Source organism: Mchenga conophoros, linkage group LG9 (genome assembly GCF_057382185.1).
Source record: "Mchenga conophoros isolate Kocher_MC1m ecotype Shallow Benthic linkage group LG9, M_conophoros_male_GT1.1, whole genome shotgun sequence".
NCBI lineage: Eukaryota > Metazoa > Chordata > Actinopteri > Cichliformes > Cichlidae > Mchenga > Mchenga conophoros.
The window spans coordinates 33,716,645-33,742,791 of record NC_140534.1 but is presented as its reverse complement, the minus strand read 5'-3'; the positions used below and the strand labels follow the sequence as shown (position 1 = coordinate 33,742,791).

General features: G+C 42.4%; 1 protein-coding gene and 1 pseudogene across 2 annotated transcripts; one reads left to right on the top strand and one right to left on the bottom strand.

Moving 5' to 3' along the window:
- Positions 1-4,066: 4,066 nt before the first annotated feature.
- On the bottom strand, positions 4,067-19,709 carry LOC146567734 (uncharacterized; annotated as a pseudogene). Its single transcript, XR_014893969.1, has 5 exons — positions 19,452-19,709; positions 17,431-17,536; positions 15,827-16,157; positions 15,309-15,667; positions 4,067-5,471 (listed from the first exon to the last, which is right to left on the bottom strand). The product of XR_014893969.1 is annotated as an uncharacterized LOC146567734 (transcript).
- Positions 6,344-7,213, top strand: LOC146567735 (E3 SUMO-protein ligase ZBED1-like). Its single transcript, XM_085287828.1, has one exon. The coding sequence runs from the start codon at positions 6,344-6,346 to the stop codon at positions 7,211-7,213; it is 870 nt and encodes a 289-aa protein (XP_085143954.1).
- Positions 19,710-26,147: the final 6,438 nt, after the last annotated feature.

Here is a 26,147-nt window from a genome sequence, read left to right as displayed (position 1 = left end):
TATAGATTTATAACCAGAATACAACCAACTGGGGAGCAGGTTGACTCTTGAGTTGTTCTAAATGACAAATATTCTTTCAGACTGATGGAAGCATAGTAGGAGCTAGTGTGCATTTATAAATGCCACTGTATCGATACAATTTCTAGAGCAACCTCAACCTCCAAGCAGTTGTAGCTACCTCCATGGCCATATAATACTCGGCAACAGTGGACAACCTGTAGTTGCCAAAACAGTTAGCAATTTGTAGCAGTGCTGCACACCGAAGGCAACCACAGAGTCAGGGAAACTGATGGAGCTGTTTATGTTAGAACAATCACACACAAGACTTAGACTTAGAGATTTTGTGAGGCATACAGCAACATGCGCCAAACCCAGAAAAACATCGGTTGTAGCCTGGGGCAGACTGACAGAAGCGAGGCTGCCATATCGCGCCATCAGCCCCTCTGGCCAACACCAGTAGGCGGTAGGGTAAAGTACCAGGACAGAGAGCCCGGGTTCAAACTGGCGACCTTCTGGTTACAGATACGCTTCCCAAACCCCCTGAGCCATGGTCACCCAGTTGAAGTTGCTGAAAGAAAAACCTGGATACCCTTATCCCTGTGTAACCTGCAACAAACCTTAATCCACTGGAAAAAGAGTACATTTAGGAATCAGGGAGCGTTACCTCCAGACAGGGAGGATCTGAAAGTCTGGCTTTAGTCTGACTATAAGTTATACATACCATGGTGGTGCCATAGTATGTATCACTAACAGAATTTATTTCCCCTGTGTAGGGAGCACGCACTGGCTGTCCAATTGTGGGACAAACAGTATCCCACATTCTTGATTTTTATTTCACAAACACTTCTTATAATGACATTTTGGTGATATTAGCTCTTTATACAGTTAAGTTACAGTGGGATACAAATAATATCAGGCTGATCCTGCCACAATTTGTTTCCCTGGTTCAAATCACGGAAGAACAGTATCCCACAGTTGTTTTTGTTTTTAAACCCATTTTGCACAGATGTTTTTTGAAAAATGTATTGATAGCAGTGTTGAATATTATTACACAGTAAAACAAACAAACAAACAAACAAACAAACAACTATACATGAAATAATTACACCATAAAGATGGTTTGTTTAGTGGTTTATTTTATTGCAACCTGTAATTTATTTTAGTTAACTTTTGTTTCATTGTTTACAAAAGGTCTGAGGTGTAAAATAAACTGCAATGGAGTTTGAAAAATGAGTGATGTGTACGTCAGGGGAGGAGCACAAAGATTTTCTTGTAAAACAAAGGGGGGGTCTAGCAAAAAAAGTTTGGGAACCACTGTGTTAGGCTATCCCCTCTCCAGTTTTGGTAATTCCACGCATTGCTGGAAACCCAAACAAAACACACAATAAGAGGCTCTAATGCAAGCGTAATGGACCCGGAGCCAGCAGAACAGAGCCAGCAGTGCATGGGCAGGAATGCATTTCTTACTTGGAGATTCCAACACCACTTCACAAATCCTGTCTCCCCCCCACCCTGGACCCCCACCAATTCGCATACCGCCAGAACAGGAGCACAGAGGATGCAGTCTCCATCGCACTGCACTCTGTCCTCTCACACCTGGACAACATGAGGCTACTCCAGCAGAGTGGTTGGATCGTGGCTGAAGAGGATTTTTTCACCCCACTGTTTTGACCAGAAGGTGGCATCAGCGTCACTTGAATGAGTTTCTTGTAGTAAGGCGCAATTTGCTTTTAGCCCTTTGATAAACATAAACATTGCTTTTCTTTTAACCTTTTCCCTGAAACCTCTAACATTCAACGACACAAAGGATAAACACGTGCGTAGCATTAAAGATAAATAAAAATAGAGTTCAAAATATTAAAAATATCAAACTTGAATATATATAAAAAAATAAAAACTTAGTTTACTTTCCTGTTTAGGGACGGACTTCACGGACTTCAGTTGCATTGAATTCAATGGACTCAGCACGACTGGCAATCAACGAGGCATTCTCCGATAATTTGTTGTTAATGTCCGCCATTTTGTCATCTTGTTTATCAAATCGCATGTGGAGAGCTTGAATAGCTGCCAGTATGTCGCTCGCTGTGGGACTGGGATTAGCAATCTTTCTCGGATGGTCACCTTTAGACAGAGTCGAGAGAAGCAAGTCATTAATTTCCTCCAGATTTCTTTTTTTCCCGTCGCCACTTTCAAACTCCATGTCTGAGAGGCAGTAGTTGTGATCATCCGCAGCTGAAGCCAAATCTTGTATTTTATCGTTCTGGGAAGACTTGCTTTCCCCTTTGTCCTTCTTCTGGTTTTTTGTCATGTGTGGGAGTGTTTTATCTGAAAACGTGAAAAACTTGAAAATGTCAGAAAACAGCTTTTCATAATGTAAATATTATTACAGTATATAACTTTAGAAACACTTCCATTTGACTTGAATTTAATATTATAAAAAATGTAAACTTAAAATGTTATTCTAAAATGTGCAGCAATTTAATTGGTTTATTCTTTTTAGGCGATAGTCTGTGGGACCAAGGAAGGCCTTATACCTGCATCTCTACCAACTTGCAATTTCTGGGCATGTTCTGAAGCAGCATCTCTGTTTTTGGTTTCAGGTTTGTTTCGTTAGTTTTTCCCAGTTTAGGTTTTGCTTAGTTTTCATCTTCGCTTTTGCTGTTTCTGTTTGTTTTCACCCACCTTATAAAATAAAGCTCACTTACATCAAAAGTTGCATCTTGAGTCCTATTCTCCTACTCCACACGCCTGCCACGCCAGACGTGACAGTTTGGGAGCTGACAGTCTCTATGGAGATGGGGTTTTGTGGGGGTGACAGGAGAGAAACTACAGAGAGGCGTGTAAGACTGCAACTCTGCTTCCTGGTCCCAACTCTGGATAGTCACATTTTGGGGGGTTTGATCAATTTGATCAATTTCCAGAAATGAGAGCTGCTCCATCCAAAGTGGGATGGATGCTGTCTCTCATAACAAGACCAGGTTTCCTCCAGAAAGCTTCCCAGTTATCTATGAAGCCCACATCATTTTTTGGAAACCACACAGACAACCAGCAAGTTAAGGAGAATATGCAGGTAAACATGTCCCTCCTGGTCTGATTGGGGAGGGGACCAGAGAAAACTACACTAAACTAAACTCACAATGACTCGAAATGCATTTCCTGACATAGTCTCCTATCTGGAGGTATCTGAGAAAAAAGTTGCTCCCTTGTAGCTTGTATAGCTCTTGTAACTGCTTGAAAGAGGCAAAAACATCCTCCTAGTATAGATTACCGATTGTGCAAAGTCCTACCGGTTTCCAAAGTCTAAATGTACTGTGTAGAATAGATGGTTTAAAAGATGGATTGCCTACAATGGGAGTAATAGAGGATCTCCCTGCTGCGGAGACTCAGGTCGTTTGGAGTGGAGGGCCCACTCCAAACGACCTATGACTCTGTGGTGGCCTCAGCCATCTTCTATGGTGTGGTCTGCTGGGGCGGCAACATCTCTGCCGGGGACAGGAAGAGACTGAACAGGCTGATCCGAAGGGCCAGCTCTGTTCTGCCCTCTGGACCCAGTGGAGGTGGTGAGTGACAGGAGAACGGTGGCTAAGCTGTCATCCCTGGACAACATCTCCCACCCCATGCAGCAGACTGTGACAGCACTGAGCAGCTCCTTCAGTGGGAGACTGCGGCACCCACGGTGTGGGACGGAGAGATTTCGCAGGTCTTTCCTCCCCACTGCTGTCAGACTCCACAACAAAGACTTTTGCAGCTGATCAAACACACACATGTGCAATAAGACTGCTATATGTGCAATTCTTCTTCTGACGAAGTTGTATTTTCCTACTCAGTTGTATATAGTATTTGTATTTCTGTTTTATTTTATTGCATTCCAGTGTTTTCTAATTTCTGCTACATAACTTTGCACTTTTGCTGTAACAACACAAATTTCCCACCTGTGAGACTAATAAAGGTCATCTTATCTTATCTTATAGGGTTAAAAAAAACAACAACTGTACAGTCAGAACTTTTTCTGGAATTCTAAATTTATTTCTCACAATTCAAGTCCAAACAATTATGCTGACAGATTTCTTTCTTTCTCATTTGTTAAATATGTAATTTCATTACTGACAGAAAGGGGAGTTTCACTGGGCTGGCCCACTAAAGGTCACAGAAGCTGTGATGTAAAATGAGTTTGACTCCCCTGATTTAGAGTTTCAGGGACATCATAAAATGTTCATTAAGCCAAACAACAGTTTCATTACAAGGTAATTTTATCGTCACCCAAATCTTATAGGGGCTATTTGTTTGAAATAGCCCCTATAAGTCTCCACAACAAAATGATCAGCTTTGACCTTTCTAATGACAACTGTGTATGCATCACACAGCTGCTTGAAAAGCAACCAATCAGTGTGTAGCTTAGTTCTCCTGACTTTGGCCCATGCCATGTTGTGCTCGTGGAATAGGTTAGCTAGATCAGTAGTAAACCATTATGTCTGCATTTATTTCCTTTACACATCCATAAAGGGATACAACAAAATAAAGAAGAATTCAACAATATCTAATGCAAAATTGAATTCATGTGCAGTATAGCAGGTTCCCTCTAAGTGCAGCCAGCCACATGAGATTTACTGATCAAACCACGAGAGAGAGATTCAACATTCAGGCAAAACAATCTTTAAGAAATGACAGAAAACTAAAAGAAAAAGGAAGGAGGACAATACTTTGCAACTTCATAAATTTAAGAGGCAGGATTATTAATTGCAGGTCCAGAAAGCAGAGCTACCTCATCAGATCCAAGTGTGACATCAGCTGACACTCTCTACAGGAGACTCCATCTGAACTCTGTGGAGCCTGATCTCAAGGTTTTTAAGTCCGACCCTGAAACCAGAAGAGGATCTTTCTGTCCCATCAGATTCATTGTGATCCAGTGATTTCAGTCCTGCATGATCACGCTGATGTTTGCACAGAGCAGATAATGAAGTGAATGTTTTTGCACATTGGTAACAGTGAAACTGTTTATTTACAGCGTGGGATCGTTTATGTTCGGAGTATGAACTGAGATTCCTGAAGCTCTTGTCACACTGGTCACAGCTGAAGTTCCCTTCAATGTGTGTAAGTTCATGAAGGTTACGACTACCTGACCGTGAAAAGCTTCCGTCACAGTGTCTGCACTTTTATGGTTTCTCTCCTGTGTGGACTCGTTTATGCACTTTAATCTCACTTGCAGTGGTGAAGGATGACCCACACTGGTCACACACGTGCTTTTTGACTCCACTGTGAATGAGTTCATGTATTTTTAATTGACTCCATGTGGGGAAGCCTCTCCCACATTCTTTGCAGTAGTTCATTTTGTCTCCAGTGTGTCTACGTTGGTGCCATTTTAGGTTCCACTGCCGATTAAAGGTTTTTCCACAAAGGTCACAGCGAAAGTCTTTCCCACCACCACAGTGATGACAGGGTCGAGAACTGGATCCATCTGTGTCGCTGTGTTTCTAAACAAAGACACAAAGACAGGGAGAGTCAGGGAATTGCTTCAACATTTTAATCCTGAACATTGCCTTAAATAAAGAGCATCTCTGCCAACGTCCAATTACATTTTACTGTTTACATTATAACGCTCAGCTTACTGGGCGAAAACAACTCTTCATTTCTAGGTAATCTACTTAATGGGAAGATTGATGTTTAAACCTCTGGATGCTACAAGATACTAACCTAGGGGCTCGTCCCTTTTTTGTTCGTGTAATTTGTTTCCTTTTGATGTTTACGGTGGGTGGACCGTCAATGTGGGAGTTGAGGAAAATGGGAGAGTGTCATCCATCTATGCATTGGGCGCGAGTTTTGCGGACCTAGAGTGATTGGATGTGGTTAGTTGTCTGCAGAGTTGTGTTTTTCTTTTTTGCTTTGCTCATGATGTCGTTTGACATGGATGATTTTACGCAACAGCCCTCCATTGAAAAGTTGGAGCGGTGCAATAAAGCAGATTTGTTAGTAGTGGCTAATTTATTCAATGTGGATGTTCCGTTGCATTCTAAGAAGGTGGAAATTAAACAATGTTTGGTGGAGAGACTGGTGGACAGGGGAGTGTTTGGGAGCATGACAACTTCGCCGAGTGGGTCTGGGAGTTTGGAGATGGCAGTTTTTACCGCCTTTACGTTACGGAAAAACGAGGTCTCGCGATAACTGTAGAAGCGTCTAGTTTGCCAAAAACCAACGAAGTAGAACAGTGGATGTGTGGCCAATTGTGCTAGCTAACTGATGACCGAAGAGGAGAGGATACAGCCGGCCCCAGCAGCTTTCAAAGCTGATGTGTGGACTTATTTTGGATTTAGGACAAAAGAAGGCAGTAAAGACTATGACAAGAGCTATGCAGTCTGTAAAATCTGCACCGCCAGAGTCAAATATTCGGGTAACACCACGAATTTACGAACACACGTGTGTAGATGTAGCGCCAAATGCTAATTTTAAAATGAAACGAGGTGATCCCGCTCAACGGACAATTGAAGAAGTTAACTTTTCGAAACTACCAGCAACTTCAACTCGTGCAACAAAAATAACGCAGTCAGTACTTGTTTTTATTTGCAAAGACATGCGCCCTCTGAGTGTTGTGGAGAATAAAGGATTTTGTAATATGATTAAAACGCTGGAGCCCCGTTACACCGTTCCTTCCCGACAACACATCACGGACATCGCTCTATTAAAGTTGTACCAAGAAGTCAAAGCGACAGTGCTGGACTCTCTCAGCTCGGCAGAGACAGTTGCTTTGACATGCGACGCTTGGACTTCGAGAGCCACTGAATCGTACGTAACTGTTACAGCACATCACATAACGGACCAGTGGAACCTTCAGTCTCATGTACTACAAACCCGAGCCATGCATGACAGTCACACAGGTGAGCACATTGCAGCGTTACTAACTGATGCTGTGGCTGAATGGGGATTGAACGCAAAGGACCTTGTTGTTGTTACCGATAATGCACCAAACATGGTTCTCGCGGCTAGACTTGCAGGCATAACGCACATACAATGTTTTGCACACAGTCTGAATCTCGCCTCACAGAAAGCACTGAAAATACAATCCGTGGTGCGACTTCTCGGGAGGATCCGACGTGTAACAGCCTTTTTTTTGGCGCAGCACCACAGCCAGCAATCAGTTGAAGCAGAAACAGCGCCTCCTTCAGCTACCTGCTCACAGATTGATCTCGGATGTAATAACAAGATGGAACAGCTCCTATGATATGATAGAACGATTTTTAGAACAGCAACCAGCCATCTGTGCAGCTCTGCTTTCTGCAGAAGTTAGGAAGAGTGAAAAAGAAATCTTCACATTAAGTGAGTCTGACATCACATGTGCAAAAGAAGTTGTCAGGGCACTCAAGCCTATGAAGGACGCCACCCTGGTGATGTCAGAGCAACACTTGGGCACATATATGCGGGACTTTTCGTGGCTGTTTTGATCTTGCTCTCTCTCTTAACTGATCAAATCTGGCTGTAGTAGCAGCTTTAAACTGTGCATGACCAGGTTGATAGAGGGCGCCAGTCTGGATCACATTCCTGCATTTTGTAGGCTGGTTTTCTTACAAAACACAACAAACATTAGGCCGCAAAGCCACCGTGAACAAAGCAGCATAGCCCAACAAATTCAATTCAAATAAAGACTTATTTGTAACCACATCAACAATTATGTTATGATAACTACAACAGCAGACTGACCTTTGTGGAAATGCTTGGAGCAGAGTAACCTGTGAGCTGGAGTGTTCTGGGAAGTTATATTTGGTCTGCAATCCAGCCCATCCGTCGGCTCTTTGTTACTTCGGAAACGTGGCTTAAACAATTTCTCTTCCACGATGTAAACGATAAAAAACCGATCACTTTACCCGTCAGCTTCCCGTGGCTGTCATGCGACCGGCTATTGCAGTTAATAATACAACAGCTTCTTGCCATTCTTTGTGTTTCTTTTTATCGCTGTGTGACTGTTTTCATGTGAAAGCCTGCATGCGCCAGTACCCCTTGCCACTCGTGCCCACAATCTTTTGCAGTTTTACCCCGGAAATGACGTCACATTTTCAATCTAAGTCACTCATTTAGTGCTGAAACTAAAGTTTCAGTCACGACTTGAGTTGGATCTTCAGCATTAGTTCATGTTCATTTCAAAATGTTACTGGTCATCATAGTTGTTACTTCAGTAGGCTGATTACCTATAAACTGAAAGCTCATATTAAAACTATATTAATCCCAATAAAAGATGTGAAATGAATTATTTTAATGGAATGGAATAAATCAAACTTTTAACGTTACAAATACGTTAAGAATAAAGATGTCTGAACATAAAAACACTTTTTGTTTTTCTAGTCAAATTATTCTTATTTATGTAGCACATTTAAAACAGCAGAAGTTGACCCAAAGTGTTTTTTTCAGACAAACACATTTACGTTCCACATCTCCAAAGATCACAGTTTCACAACACGTGAAAAACTGTGAAAGCTGCATTTGGTTGATTTAATCAACAAAACAAACAAAACAACGGTGGAAAGCAAAATTCACAAACATCATACAATGTTGATGAAGCATGGTGATTGTGACAGGGCAGCAAACTTCATAATAACTTCATACTGTCACTGGGTTCAAACTAAAGGAGTGCTCACGAGCACTTTGTAATAAGTTTGATGTGAATCTTTTGTAATGCTTGGAGGAAGCTCTGTGCCAGTTTTATCAGCAGTACAACAGCAAAACTGCTTAGAGAGATTGGAATCAGAGGACAGGTGCAACAGCAGGCTATAAGAGAATTAGCTAACACTGCTGAGAGGACCACTCACTGGCTGTGGCTCAACTTTATTTTATTTATTTCTCACGTGCAAGTTGCCCTGCTGAATGAAGCAGCGGGGAGATAAAGCGTACAGCCCGATCTGGCACGGAGATGTGGGATGCCAGATCTGGGTCTGCTCTCTCCTATCTTGTCTCTTTTGTCTTACTTCTCTCTATCACCTTTTCTATCCCTTCAAAGAAGTGAGGCTCCTAAATATCAATAAGGTAAGTATTACTTCTCATTTTGCAGTGAATTGATAGAAAAATTGTAGAAAACTAAACAGAAGAAAGTAGAAGAGAAATAACAATTTAATATGTGAGACACTCCTTGGCCTGATCAACCCTGGCAGGGCCTCCCTGGATGAGGGTGTCTAGTCATAATGGCCGAAACACCCAATTAATCCAAGGTCCACTGCTGACGATGTGTCCCAAAATGTTAATATCATAATCTACATCAGATCTCTAATCCATAAACCTAACCAATGAAAGTAAAAAAAAGGCAGAGTAGCTTGTGATAAAAGACTGAAAAACCCAGTGAAGTTGAGGCACACAATAATGTGTCCCGCTGGTAAAGTTTCTGAGCTGCCTTTCCTCAGAGCAGCCATCCATCAAGACTTTCACCATTGGAAAGCAATTGGAACAGCTTGTCTTTCCACTGAACCAAATAAGGATTTACTTGTTTTCTGGATGGCATTACCTTGGCCTCCAGCAACACTGTGAGGTTCCTCACATATCTTCCTTCAGTAATTCTGACCAGGACATGTCCTTCAATGCACATATTAAACAAATATGTAAGACTGCTTTCTTCCATTTGTGTAATATCACTAAAATATCCTGTTCTTCATAAAATAATTTCCAGGCAGATTCCATATCTGGTATGAGATAAATTCTTTTCCAATCAAGATGAAATGGATCATGAATTCTGCTTTTGACTGTTGCAATGGTCACTAATGTCATCTGCAAACACTGAAGCAGCTGTTTGTTTATGCAGGATGTCTGTGATATTGAAATCAAACAAAGATGGATTTCTGGAAATTTTGAATTCAATCTGATGGGACTGTCAACAATCTCAAAGAAATTTAGTGAGTTACAGTAAGCTGTAAATGAATCTGATAGCACTTATAGCCAATTGCAGTAAATCTCCATAAGAATTAATTAAATTAAGGGACTGGTCAGCTCTAGAAAGCCGGCCACGAACTGGTGGTTGTAACCAGTCAGTTCCAAGAACTGCCTCACCTCTTTCAAGTTAGCAGAAGGGAGTAAACTACAAGAACTTTGTCTCCCAGTGAAAATAATCTGAGTCTAGCCCCACTGTTGTGCAGGTGCTGCTGCCGCTGATGGCCAGATGATGCAACGCAAAGGCACAAAATCCCGTGGAGGCCTCCTGCACTGCAAACAACAGTTTTTCGTGTGTTTGACCTCTGTACTTTCTGCTCACAGAAAACCTCTGGATGTTGCTGAGTCACTGTCATAACCTTCTTTGGTTCAATTGCTGGTCTACTTGCAGCTTCCCACTCATGTTCGCCTGCCTCCCTGCCCAACACTCTGACTTTAACAAACTCACTCCTCAGGATTACCTCTTCTCCACACCCGGACCACCTACTCCTCTGTGCTTTGCCTCCACCTGAATAAAAGTAAGACTGTTTGCAATTTGCTACATACACTTTGGATCAGCTTCCAAAATCACAGCTTACACCCGTTCCCCTCATTTACAGTGATCGTAAAAATTCCGCCCCACTCCTCAGGGGTCCTGCACTGGAAGTTACCGTGTGTCACGATTCTGGTTTAGTTCTTAGGTTTTGTAATATGGCTTCCCTGTGTTCCATGTTGTGTCTACTGTGACTTTTTGTACCATGTTTCATGTTCCCATGTTCTGTCTCCCCAGTTGCTGTTAAGTTTACATGTCTAGAGTTCAGTCAGTGTGTTTCCGGCTTTATTTTGAAGGTCCGTGTCTCATGTCAGTGTTTCTAGTTTTGCTTCCCTTGTCTCATCCAGCTCGATTACTCACAGTATACTATAAGTTCATAGTGTTCCATAAGAGTATTTTTAGTGTAGATTCATAGTTTGCTTTGTTACTCTACTTCAGTTTATGGTTAACTTGCTGAGTGCCCCTTGCACGCACTCTGTAATAAAAGTCTTTTTTGCTCTCAGTCCCTGTGTCTCTGAGTGCTGTCTGTATTAGAGTCTATTCCTCTTGTGAATCATGGAATTTAAAGTCTTATTCAGCTGCTCCACCAACCCATCACTCTCAGTAAGTATCTCTTTGGGGATACCAACTCTGGGCATGAAATGAAAGCCTATGCCACACTTTTTGCAGAAATCCTGCACAGTGGCACTGCTTTGGGATATTGTGGTGCATAATTGACCAGAACTAATACAAAGCGATATCCATGTGCCCTCTGTGTAATAGCTGGATGAGGTTCATGCATATGCACTCAAACTTTACATCTATTAATGGTAAAAGGGGCAAAGATGCTTTTGGAATTGCCGGGCTTTCTTTGATTGGTCACGGTAAAACCTGCTCCAATACTTTGATTTTCTGTTTCAGAGTATCTTCTTGCCACACCGCACCCCAGATACTTTTGTTTCTCAACTTACTCTCCTGTAATCTCACTTCAGGTTTTAACAAGCACACAGTTTGTTTGCACTTTGGAAGGAAAACTCATCCTTTAAGCATCTTAAACACACCCCCAGCGAACTTCATACTCACAGCAAGTGTTTGAGAAAAATGTAACATTTTATGACCTTTTTGTCCTGGAAGATCGATCCAGAGTTTTTAATGAGCTGCCTGGTCAGTGTGAGTGGAAAACAGCTAAGTCTCCTCCTCTGATAAACCTCCATCTGTGATACTGAGAACAGTTAAATTAGTTTGAATCTGAAATCATGGCTCAAACTACTTGTTGTGAGACCATTTCTTTATTTTTCACACCCTACAAACTTTGCACAGTTCATCAGATATAACTAATGATTTAACAGTATCAGGATTTCATAATCCAAACTTCAAATCAACAAGAAAACAGCTACAGAACATGTGGATCAAAATGAATTCATTAAAAAACAACACGTAGACTTCAAGGATATTGTAAATACACTAAAGTGAAAGGAGCAGCCAAAAGTAGAGGTTTGATAGAATTTGAATGAACTAAAAGGAGTCATCTGCTATCTTTAAAACGACCCTGATGTGTGCTGCTTTTAACATTTCTTTGCTGCCATTGTGAATAAGAACGTGCTCTTGGAGCACTGCTCCACCTTCTGGTACAACCTGGTATTACATGGAAGTACAGCCCAACACCAGTTTAGCTTGAGATTCTTTTTTCTGGACATAAAGTCACAGCAGTTGTTGTTTCAAAGACAGCTGACGGATTTAATTCATATTGGAAGCTTTAAGGGCAACTGGTGTGAAATTATTTGGAGTTCTGGGAGGAAGGAATCTAAGAACAAGGATTACCACAGTAGAATATTAAATATGAAAAAGGATTAAAGTGTAACTGAGGTAACACATAAAATGAATACATGAAAAACAAGTACAGTTTAAAAACTGAGAAACGTCAAATGAAAGACATTGATGTGTGTGTATGTGTATATATATATATATTAGGGGTGCAACGATACACAAAATTCACGGTTCGATATTTTTTCGATACAAAAAAATGTTCATGCATTTTTAATTTGTCATTTATTAAAATTATAAATATATATTTTAACTCAAAAGTACAGTTTTTAAATTTAACCCTAACCCTTGTGCGTGTTTTTTATTTTGACAGCGAATGCGCACCTGCGGACCACTTATGTGCAGCCCTGGTTATTTAGCTCGTCATATTGCAGCCACAGAAATTCTTTTGTCCATGAAACCATAAAGCTGCACTTTCTTTTTGCCTTATAGTCTGATTTGTCATAACTTCTCCGTTTTGTGGTAAGCTTTTCTTTGGCTGTCACTTCTTCACCCTGACCTGTCTTATTTGGCTCAGCAGAACTAAAATATATATCTGTCTGTGAAGGTTCTCAGTCATCCAGGTCATCGTAGTGAAATATATATCCTGCCGCACTCACATAAGCTCAGTGATTCTCTGCGCGATCAACCTCTCACATGTTTAAGCTGCGGGAGATTTCACTTGTCATGTTTGCATAGTAAGCTAACGATTAATAAGACGACGTCAGAGGAATTGGTGCACAAATTATCATCACTCACAGATCAGTGCTGTCGCTCTCTATACACAGTTCGCACGATTGCAAAGTGAAAGCAAAAAAACAAGCGCAAATTCAAACGCGATTTCAATATGTCACATATTGACAGTGGCTCACCGATGCCAATGACATAATTACCCAGCTACATTTCTGAAAGAATGCAAAAGCATTGACATATATTTTTCCTTCCTACAATAGCCCGACGGGCAGGGCAGAGATAGATTTTGGTAGCCCGACTGAAAAAATCGCTAGCTCCGGGACGTCGGGCTAGCGATATTGCAAGCCCTGTATCTGATTGAGGAATCACTCATCTTTGGAAAAGAGAGTTTATTACAGAGAAATGTCTCTTTCCAAAATAAAAGCTATACTATCCGCTTCTTCTGGGCTATATTCTCAGCAGCATATTAAACATATCAGGTCTCCATAAGGAGAATCATGTGCTAACAGCTGTCTAAATGACTCGGCTAAAGTTAGTAGCATGCTTGTTGTTTTTGTCTTTGCACTAGGATGATGTCGGTGTAAATGTGCAGTCATATTCGTTGTGTTCCCACTAGTGCTTTCAGGTTAATCTCGTTGAAATAACCTTAACACCACAACACGGCAAATCTCCGTTAACGAGCTACCCTATACAGAGGGGCTAGACGGCCAACACGTTAACGAGCTAACTGCGCTAACACACTAGTTCCCACCCATGTAATTGAGCATTGCGTGGCACATCCAACATACTGTTTTACTTTAGTCCATGACTCGCTTACCTTCAGGGTCATACGTCACATGAAAACCAAAATAATTCCAAACGCCAGATCTGAATGAGGGTGGGGAGGTCCACTTCTGTCTCGCTAGCTTGCCCTGCGCTCTTCCTTCTGACTATGCTGTCTGTGTTGAGCGCTCAGTGGATCTGCACTGGACAGTGCAGCCTAGGCGGAGTAGTCGAACACAGATTCACTGAGCGCTCAACACAGACAGCATCGTCAGAAGTAAAGTTGATAAAATAAATTACAAATGTTGTATTGTTCGATACATATGCGTACCGAACCGAAAGCACTGTATCGAACGGTTCAATATCGATACGAATATCGTTGCACCCCTAATATTAATTAATTAATATTAATTAATATATATATATATATATATATTAATTAATTAATATTAATTAATATATATATATATATATATATATATATATATATATATATATATATATATATATATATATATATATACACACACACACACACACACATCTCGACAGTTTTGATACAATATTAGTTTGGTAAAAACACATTCCTATAACTTTTATAATACAGTAAAAAGTACAACTACTAATGTTCTAAGGGAACAAAGATTAAAACGGGTCTCAAACTCAGGGCCCGCATATCGACGTGAAGAATTTTTTTTTTTAATTATTATTTAAAAAAAAAAAAAGTAATATGAAGACAATATGAGCAGAGTGTTACAGGCACAGACCTTTAACAATGTAGCCTCGTGGGTCGTACAGTCCGTGTTGCAGGGAGAATGTGTGGGGCTGCCCCTCCTGTTGTGTGTGAGCGTGAGAGAGGGGAAAATGACCATGAGAGTCAATGGTTGGTACAGGTGAGAAACGAAGGAAGATGAAAGAGTGTAAAGTGTAAACCACGACAGCCAAAAAGAGTGCCTGACAAGCACATGTTAACAGTCATCTGTACACTGTGTTTGCCCCCTCCAAAACAGTAAAGTTCAGATGATGTTTGCACAGAGCAGATAATGAAGTGAATGTTTTTGCACATTTATTTACAGCTTGGGATCATTTGTGTGTGGAGTCTGAAGTTCTTGTCACACTGGTCACAGCTGAAGTTCAATGTGTGTACGTTCATGAACGTTACGATTACCTGAACACGAGAAGCTTATGTCACAGTGTCTGCACTTGTATGGTGTCTCCTGTGTGGACGCGTTTATGCACTTTAATGTTATCTGCACTGCAGTAATGAAGGTTGACCCACACTGGTCACACACGTGCTTTTTGACCCCACTATGACAGAGTTCATGTTTTTTAATGCACTTGATGTGGTGAAACCTCTCCCACATTCTTTGCAGTAGTTCATTTTGTCTCCAGTGTGTCTACGTTGATGTCTTATTAGTCTCTCTTGATCACTGAGGGTTTTTCCACAAAGGTCACAGTGAAACTCTTTCCCACCACCACAGTGACGACAGGGTTGAGAACTGGATCCATCTGTGTCGCTCTGCTTCAAAACAAAGACACAAAGACAGTGTAAGTCAGTCCTTCAACATTTTGATCCTGAACGTCGCCTAATCAGACTTGTTACACTCAGGCTAAAATTCAGGAATAAAATATAAATACATACCTCACAGTAACTGCACTTGTAGAGTTATTTTCTGGTGTGGACGTGTTGGTGTTTTTCCAGGTGACGTGGAGACTTAAAAGTCTTATCACACAGGTCACATTTATAAGGTCTTTCTTCAGTGTGGGTAAACATGTGGCGCTGTAACTGTGTGGCTGTTGTAAAGTGTTTCCCACACTGATCACAGCAGTAAACATCATTTCCAGTGTGAATCCGTAGGTGAATATTTCGGCTGCCTGGCTGGCTGAAATTTTTTCCACAAATGTCACAGCTGTATGCCTTAATTCCAGAGTGGGTGAGTTGGTGTCTTTTTAAGCTTATAGCCAGGGTAAAAGACTTTCCACACAAGTCACAGCAGTATGCTTTAAATTCACTGTGGATGAGTTGATGTGTTTTTAAGCTTTCAGCCAGGCTAAAAGACTTTCCACACAAGTCACAGCTGTGTGCTTTAACTCCACTGTGGATGAGTTGGTGTCTTTTTAAGTTTGCAGCTAGGTTAAAAGATTTTCCACACAACTCACAGCTGTGTGCTTTAACTCCACTGTGGGTAAGTTGATGTGTTTTTAAGTTTCCAGCTAGGTTAAAAGATTTTCCACACAAGTCACAGCTGTGTGCTTTAACTCCACTGTGGATGACTTGGTGTGTTTTTAAATTTTCAGGCAGGGCAAAAGATGTTCCACACAAGTCACAGCTGTGTGCTTTTACTCCACTGTGGATGAGTTTGTGTCTTTTTAAGCTGTCGGCCCGGATAAAACCCTTCCCACAGTCATCACAGCTGTATTTTTTCTCTCCCTTTATTCTGTGAGGTTTGTCGGCCTCCTGAGAGCGCTGACTTCTCGCTCCATGTTGGTCCTGCAGTGACAGAGATACAAACAGAGGCAGTGAGTGAAACGCAGTCGTGGAACAAACTGAAACTCCATTAGTGGAATCAAAGATGTCAACAAACACGTCGTAGGTGTGTTGCCACCACCTTCTGGTAATACTATCACATTACAATGATGTGCTACAATGAGAGTTGGAATTAAAATGACATTATTGAAGAAATATTGATCACGGGAAAAAAATCTTTTACTTGATGAAAAATTGTGAGTTCAACTGATGCTATTGTTTCAATGTGTGCTGATTAAATATGATCTTTATATTTTCTTGTAACTTCTGTGGTTTTTTTCAGCGTAATACTTAGGTCCCCTCCTCGATTCAGAGATGGTCTTTCCCTTTTCACGTAAATGGCCTCCTTGACTCAAACCAGAGTTCCTCCCTGTCCTGCCTGTAGGTTTAAATAGACTTCAGAGTCCTGACCTGACGAAGCAGCTCTTCTGTGTTGTGCCATCCTCTTAGCCAGAGGTTGTTTTACTCTGTTTGTGTCTGGGGACCCGATCCTTGGGGTGGACCAATTTTTGGAGCAGCGTGTTTTGGGGTTTAAAAGCCACCAAGATGTTTTGAAAAAACGAGTCTCTGCGGTTCCAATACTCCTGACACAAATGGGATCACATCGAGTTTTTACATAGGCAGCGGTTGTCCTTCTCACCTGGATCAGCTGGAACTTTCTTTAGGTGCCTTCCCAGTTTTGACAAATGTCCAGCTAGAATAACCACATTTACTCAGGGGCTTCTTGATGGCATATTCTTCTACTTCCTGGCCGTTGTGTCAGTAGGGATGGTGTTTGCTCTGTGTTCATGCTCCAGTGGATGATGAGAGTCAAACCTTAAATACTGATCTGTATGCGTAGGTTTAGGGTAAACATCAGCTTTTAGATGTCCCCCATTACTGATAGAAATCTCACAGGCTAAGAAGGCTAACCTGCCACTTTTCATATCCTCCCTGGTGAATTTGATGTGTCGGTGCACCGAGTTAATGTGATGCCTGAAATGTGGTACGTGCTGAGTTTGATTTTCACCCAGGTGTCATCCACATACCTGAACCAATGACTTGGTGGTGACGGATCATCTGCAACTGGAAACGCTACATCAAAATGAACAGAGTCAACTTTTGGGGATTCTGTGGTTTCTGTTTGTGACGTACATTCTGTATGTGTGGAGGAGCCCAGGATGGAAAAGATAAAGCTGCTGTTAACAACCAGCTGTGCACAGTTTCAATAACAGTGTAACTGTCATATTTTTCTCACCTCCTGTGTTGAAGTCATTGTTTCCTCTGTAGTGGCTGAGCTGAGTCCAAATGGCTGAAACTGTTCCTCTGCTGCTCCACCAGACTCTTCTCCTCCTGTTACTCAGCTGGGACACAAAAGTATAGATATGTATTTTATCCCTGACAAGAAGAAGCAGAGCAAATAAACATTACTACACTCAGTGACAACAATACCTATGAAGCTTCAAGGTGAAACCCCAGAAGCAAAAAGAAAGTCATCAGCTGCCTACAAGAACTTGAAAAAAGCCACTGAGCTCCCTGCATACCACCACCTTTACCCGGTGGATGCTGCACCCTGTATATATGGACTTCCATAGATACACAAAGATGGAGTCCCACTCAGACTCATTGGTAGCAGCAAAAACATATCACCATCCTAGCTCCACTTGTGGGTCCACAAACTTACACTTGATCCAGATGAAACCAGAGTGTCCTTTGATGTGGTCTCACTTTTCACTTGTACACCTCCAACCGAGGCAGTGGAGACTGTCAGGAAACAACTACATCAAGACAGCTCCTTAAAACCAGAACCAGCTTCACCCTGATCAGGTCTGCACACTGTTAGACCTCTGCCTTACCACCACATATTTTAAATACAACGAAGGTTTCTACAGACACAAACATGGATGTGCTGTGAGCTCCCCAGTGTGTCCCATTGTAGCCAAACTTTACACGGAGGAAGTGGAAAGAAAGGCTCTTGGCTCTTTAACAGGGACAGCACCGAGCCACACAAGAAGTCCAGTCACTTTCTTTATAAGACGCCTTAACGCCCACTCACATCCTGGGCCATCTGACCTCAGGAAATCACATGATAGGGTGGGGCCAGGTTTCACAATGACCTGGCTGATTGTGACCCACACCCATTTTCACACCTTGGCTCATGTGATTAGGTAGAGGATCATCAGGGGGTCCTTTTAGGGTTTAAATCTGAGAATCTCCGCCATCTGACCTTAGAACTGAAGAAGCTTCTCGGGTGAGAGGTGAAATGTCTTCAAGCAACTTAAAGAAGTCCAGACGCTTTTCTTTCCAAGTTCCTCAGACTTTCCCAAACCTGTTTTCATCTAACGACTCTGCTTCTGTCTGAAAAACACTCAGAACGTGAACCAACCACAAACCTAAAGACCCCACCGCACCAACAATGCACACCAACAGCCTGAACAGCTCCTGCTGTGGATTCTACCAACAATGACCTGTTACCCCCCACCCAAGACTTTCAACACCTTCAGCAACCCCCGTGATTATAAAACATGTCCTGGACCTCATCACTACTTCACAGTGTCTGCACCCTCCATGGGTCCTCCCTCCCTACATGAGAGATGTAAATATTCTTTAAGAGACAGAACCCCCAAAAGGCAGCTGGACCAGACTCAAAGTCTCCATCGTAAACCACAAGTGGACAAAACTTCTGTTTTCTGTAAACAACAAATAAAAATAAAATCCAACATTCAATCCACAACACGATAAAAACATTCTTCTTCTCCCAAATCAAAAAGAGCTGCACATTAACCACCACAATATATTTTATTCTCTGTGCTTTCAAATATGAACACTGTTTACTTTCATCTGTTTCATTAGTTTTTGTTAACATCTTCCTGTGCATCACTTTACAGCAGCCACAGTCATTGAAATGAGACTTTGTAGGAGTTCACTTCCTCTCATGTGTTCATCCACAGCAGCTGGACAATAAAGTTATAGTGACCCTGATACTGCAGCAGATCGCTCTGACTTCCTGTTATCACTTCAAATAGAAACGAGGCTGTAGAGGTTTGGTGCAGGCAGAAAAACAGCTGCAGGGACAATGAAAAGACTTTTCTGCTCCAACTTCTCCCAGCATGCTGAGCTAATGGTTAGTTGGTGTTTTTCTCCAAACACTCTCTCACTCTTCTCTCAACGTGTTCACAATAAACTGTGAACAGACACCGAGGAGAGCAGCAGAAGACCTCATTCAGGAGCTAAACTCAACATGAACTGAACTCACAGTAAAGTTAGCTCGGTGCTTACCTTTAGATGAGCCCACAAACCGAGAGAAACTCCGCGATGAAGCTGCAACTCTTTCCAAACACAGGAAACAGATCAGGGAGCAGAGACCCACGTGGTTCACGCTGATCTCAGCTACGATCCAGGAGACAAGGGTGGGCAGATCGATGCAGATATCGATCAGGACGTTGGTAGTGGTTTATGATCGATACTTTAGTTCGTTTCTCTCCTCTAAGTTCACTACTTTACTCCCGTTTCATGAAAAAGCAGCTCTCTCTGCTCGACTCCTCTCCTGCACGCACACTTTGCTCCGCCCCCTTCTTCCTGCTCTGTCGTGACTTGTTGGTTTCTGGTCACGTGACTTAGTTGCACAGCGTCGCTGGCTGTATCACGATTACACGCAGACAAAGTTAATCTAAAGACAAGAACTTTAATGAGCCAATATGGAACGCCAGGACTGCCAAAATGAATTAATTTAATACACCATTAAATAATATTTAAATGTGGCAATAATTAATTACATAAATATTTACGACACATGTAGTTAATTAATTAATAATTATTGACAGTTTTAATTAATTAATTATTTAATGATTTATTTATTTAATTCATTTTGGCACTTTAGTCCCCTTTATCTCGCTCCTTGAAATAATTTTATCTGTCAGCCTCACCCATCAAACCAAGTGGGCGGGGTTAACGCTGCCATGCAGCTTCTCTAACATTTGATTGGTTGCCGTGCAAAGTAAGTCAAGACAGGTCGATCCTAGATAATCGATTGCTTGTGTAGACTTGGGGCAGCCAGGTATCCCAGAATGCATTTCAAATCACAGGCAGCAATGGTGGTGGTGTAGTTTTAAAATACCCCGTTTTTCTGTCACCAACTACACTTTTAATAGTGTTTTAGCTGCGAATGTCGCAACGTAATCTTCACATGTCTGGTCAGGTTGTCAACATAGAACATGTTTGCAAAAGTGCTCATGTTCAATCACCGGCACACAGCTTGATGTTTGCATTATATCTAATCTTCCTCTCAAACATTTAAACAGCAGCGAGTCTGCAGCTGAGAGAACACAAACTCAAATTGTCGGAACAGGTTAGATCGTGTATTCATTTGGTGATTTATTAAATGTATAAATGTTATTCTAATCTGCTGCTGAGTCTCTTATGCTGATGAAAATGCAGAAAACACACATCACGGACACCTGTTCAACCAATCACTTTCATTCACACTTTGATCTGTGACAAACTGACGGTTCATCTTTGTTACAGTGTTGCGTTAGACTGCTATATTTTTTTGTTCTTTATGGTGTAGATTTTCACGTCTCTGGAATAGTTGGCAGTAATAAGGATGATTTTCTGTAAAATCATATTGATATGACCCGTGACATATTCGTAGATGGCCGTTAGATTAGTCAGCTGGGAAACTGTGTTAACTCATAGAGCTGAAGATATCGTGGATATGCTGACTTCACTCTGTGGTGTACAGGTCCGTTTACCCTCATGATTAATATTCACAATAAAAATATTAGCCGAACATCATGAAGTCTGTATGTGTTTCATAGTGTCGAACAACCTTTGTACAGTTAAAGCCAGCAGTTACTACATGACGGAAACACCAACGTTATCTCTTTTATGCGTTTATACACAGGTCACGCTGATTACTGAACAAAAACCCAAACATCAGATGTTAATCGAATTTATTTTCTCTCTCTCCTCCTTAAACATGTTTTTAATGTTAGTTATAATTCGTTAGATAGTTAGATATATATAACCAAGATGGCGCCGCGGATGGTCGCCCTGGTGCTTCAGTGCGTTACTTTTGTTTTGTTTTTGTGCATTTCTTCTGTGTCTGGGCACTCCTCTGGATATTCGTACACCAGAGAAGAGCTCCTTAACTACAGGACTACAACGCCTGTGGATTTATTTCCAATATTTGTCGCATCTGCGGCAGATTTACTGCTGACTCTGACCAGGAAAGCGAGACGCCGAAAGAGAGGGAAGCGAGCCGGCGCACTCGTGTGTTTGAGGAGACGCGGACTGCGAACCGCTCTTCCTGGGATCTTCCTTTCTAATGTTCGCTCACTCGGGAATAAGATTGACGAACTGGCCCTGATGAGAAGCATGAACAGAGACTTTGCCTCCTCCTGTGTCTTATGTTTTACGGAGTCGTGGCTCAGTGAGAACATCCCAGACTGCGCGCTCAAACTGGAGGGCTTCCATCTGCTGCGCGCGGACCGGCAGGCCGCTCTCTCCGGTAAGTCCAAAGGTGGAGGTCTCTGCTTCTACATCAATAGTGGCTGGTGCACAGATGTGACAGTGATTGCTCAGCACTGCTCTTCCTCTCTGGAATACCTTTTTATTCACTGCAAACCGTTTTATTCTCCGCGGGAGTTTGCTTCATTCATCCTGGCCGCTGTTTACATCCCGCCAGACGCAGATGCGCAGGCAGCTCAGTGCGCACTCGCGGAGCAGATACTGCACATGGAGCGGACATTCCCGGACTCTCTCATCATTGCTCTTGGGGACTTTAACAAAGCCAATCTGAGCCATGAGCTTCCAAAATACAAGCAGTATATTAAATGCCCGACCAGAGAGGAGAGGACATTGGACCACTGTTACAGCACGATCAGCGGGGCCTATCGCGCGGTGCCCCGCGCTTCACTCGGACTTTCTGACCACGTCATGATCCACCTAATCCCCGCGTACAGACCGAGGCTGAAGCTCTCCAAACCTGTCGTGAGGACTAAAAAACTGTGGAGCAACGAGGCTGTGGAGGAGCTTCGCACGTGTTTGGAGACCACAGACTGGGACACAATGAAGGCTGCTTCTAACAGCTTGGACGAGTTTACGGACACTGTCACCTCCTATATCCACTTCTGTGAGGACAGCATTGTGCCATCACGCACCAGGGTGAGTTATAACAATGACAAACCCTGGTTTACTCCTAAACTCAAAAAGCTGTGGCTGGAAAAGAGAAAGGCGTTCAGAAGCGGAGACAGGGACTGCTACAGAGAGGCCAAGTACAGGTTCACTAAAGAAGTGGACATTGCCAAACATCAGCACTCTGAGAAGATGCAGCAGCAGATCTCAGAGAATGACTCGGCCTCTGTGTGGAAAGGTTTTAGGAATATCACAAACTACAAGCCTAAAACCCCCCACTCCACTGACGACTTCCTCTTGGCCAACACCCTCAACGACTTCTACTGCCGTTTTGACGAGCCATCAGGCAGCCTTCACACCTCCAACGACCCCAACAATAGAGGCACTTTGGACACTCATTCCCCCACCTCTCCCCCCTCCATAGAGCCATCACCACCTTCAAACCGTTCACCTACAACACCCCCCTCCTCACCCCACACAAAAGAGGATTTCACACCACCTCCTCCCACCACAACTCTTCATATTCATGAAGCAGATGTGAGGAAGCAGTTTAAGAACCTGAATGCTCGGAAAGCTCCCGGCCCAGACGGCGTGTCTCCTGCCACCCTCAGACACTGTGCAAACGAGCTGGCCCCAGTGTTTTCTGGCATTTTCAACTCCTCACTGCAGGCATGTCATGTGCCTGCCTGCTTCAAGTCCTCCACCATAATCCCTGTCCCCAAGAAACCTAGGATCACTGGACTAAATGACTACAGACCCGTGGCTCTGACATCTGTGGTCATGAAGTCATTTGAGCGCCTAGTTCTCTCCCATCTCAGGACCCTCACGGCCCCCCTCCTGGACCCCCTGCAGTTTGCATATAGAGCCAACAGGTCTGTAGACGACGCCATCAACATGGCCCTACACTTCATCCTGCAGCATCTGGACTCCCCAGGAACCTACGCCAGGATCCTGTTTGTGGACTTCAGCTCTGCCTTCAACACCATCCTTCCAGACCATCTCCGAGACAAGCTTTCCCAGATGAATGTGCCTGATCCCATCTGCCGGTGGATCACTGACTTCCTGACGGACAGGAAGCAGCATGTGAGGCTGGGAAAGAATGTCTCGGACTCCCGGACCATCAGCACCGGCTCCCCTCAGGGCTGTGTTCTTTCTCCTCTGCTCTTCTCCCTGTACACCAACTGCTGCACCTCCACCCACCAGTCTGTCAAGCTAATCAAGTTTGCAGATGACACCACCGTTATTGGACTCATCTCGGACGGGGACGAGTCTGCCTACAGGAGGGAGGTTGAACGTCTGGTGTCCTGGTGCAGCCACAACAACCTGGTGCTGAATGCCCAGAAGACAGTGGAGATTATTGTGGACTTCAGGAAGCACACAGCCCCACTCCCCCCCATCATCCTGACTGACACCCCCATCACCTCTGTGGACTCATTCCGCTTCCTGGGTACCACCATCACCCAGGACCTGAAGTGGGAGCCCACCATCACCTCCGTCATCAAGAAAGCCCAGCAGAGGATGTACTTCCTGAGGCAGCTGAAGAAATTCAACCTGCCAACACGGACGATGATGCAGTTCTACACTGCAATCATCGAGTCCATCCTCACCTCCTCCATCACCGTGTGGTACGCTGGAGCCACTATCAGGGACAAACAGAGACTGCAGCGTGTTGTGCGCTCTGCTGAGAAGGTGATTGGCTGCAGACTCCCATCTTTGCAGGACCTGTACACCTCCAGGACATTGCGGCGTGCAGCTCGGATCTCAGCTGACCCTTCTCACCCTGGACACAGTCTGTTTGACCTGCTCCCCTCAGGCAGGAGGCTCCGGTCCATCCGCACCAGAACCTCTCGCCATAAGAACAGTTTCTTCCCCTCTGCTGTTGGACACATGAACAATAACCATATGACTGTTCCCACCACTAACACATGACCCTACGCTGTGTTCACTGTATCATTCCATGTTTGGCACTGATCACCACCTGCACTCATGTATATATCTTTCAACGTAGCACTCTTAATTCTTACTCTCATGTATATATCTCATGTATATCTCATGCACATATCTTTCCACGTAGCACTTTTAATTCTTATCCCTACTTTTATTTTTTCCATGTCTATTTAAGTGTTATTTATGACACCATGTTTGCACTGAAGCACCGCAGCAATTTCCTAATGTTGTAAACCTGCTCAACATTTGGCAATAAACCCCATTCTGATTCTGATTCTGATTCTAATTCAGAATTGGCGACTGAAACACGTAGGACACATAAGAACATCAGGAAATAAAACCCCGATAAATATAACCTCAGTAAAAGAAGTCAGCGGGGGCTACTACAGCTGTGTCGGCTGTGCCTGCGCTTTGTCGGTGGTAATAAAAGCTCGAATGCTTGCGAGGCGAGCGGGTCTATCCCACGCTTTGCCGTGAGACTGGGCAGACATCTCCGAAATCATCGAAGCACTTTTGTAAAGAGGCTGTATCTTGACAAACCGACCAGACATATGAAGATTAAACCACTACATTGTCAGCTAAAAAAATATTACAATGGTATTTGGAGACACACAAACTGGGTTTTTCAAAGTGCAGTTCTGTTAGCTTCCACGTGCCGGTTGTTGTGTGCTAAAAACAATGGCCACCAGGCCAAAGCAATGGTTTTGACTCGATCAGCGTTAACCCCGCCCCCTGAGTTTAATGGGTGAGGCTGACAGATACATTTATTTCATGGTGAGACCTGAAGGAGTCAACTGTGCCAAAATGAATGAATTAAATACACCATTAAATAATTATTTAAATGTGTCAATAATTAATTAAATGTGTCAATAATTAATTAAATATGTCAATAATTAATTAAATATGTCAATAATTATTTAAATGTGTCAATAATTATTTAAATGTGTCAATAATTAATTAAACGTGTCATTAATTAATTAAATATGTCAATAATTAATTACAAGTGTCGTAAATATTTATGTAATTAATTATTGCCACATTTAATTAATTATTTAATGGTGTATTTAATTCATTCATTATGGCAATCATAGAGCCAAGGCTGACACAAATGTTTTTTATCTACTTTCAAATTCATTTATCACAAATGTAACAAATAAAGTGTTTAGAACGTTAGCACATACATGTAATTTTTTTATTTATCTTTTTATGTATCTATTATTAAATATCAACACTTCACCGAGTTCTTCTGATTCCTCAGAGGCATCCAATAAAAGACAAAACACTACTCAGTAAACCATTTAACACTTAATTTCACAATACTTCTAGAAGGGAGATGCGTCCTGCAAGACACGTTGACACGGATCTCAAAATGGTGGAGTGTCCCTAACAGTTATATTACAGAAGCTCTCTCATTCTAGTCTAAACATCAGTGACTCAGTAACTTTCCACTAGAGATGGTCCATTCTTATCTGCATTTTCCCTGAGGTACCCCTGAGCAAGGTACCGTCCCTACACACTGCTCCCCGGGCGCTGCATTGGTGGCTGCCAACTGCTTCACTGGGTGAATGGGTTAAATGCAGAGGAGTAATTTCCCAATATGGACTAACACATACACATTATTATTATTATTATTTATGGTAGTTCATTCAGTCTTTGAGAGTGCAGTACCTGAAACACACAGACAAAGTTAATTTAAAGACAAGAAATTTAATGAGCCAAGGCTGACACAATTTTTATCTACTTTCAAATCCATTTATAACAAATGTAACAAAGTGTTTAGAAAGTTAGCACATGCATGTAATAAAAAATTTTTTTTTAATGTATCTATCTATAGAATGCTGCATGTTATATTCTAAGTCTGCCTGTTTGTTTTTTTCAGAAACCCAACTGCAA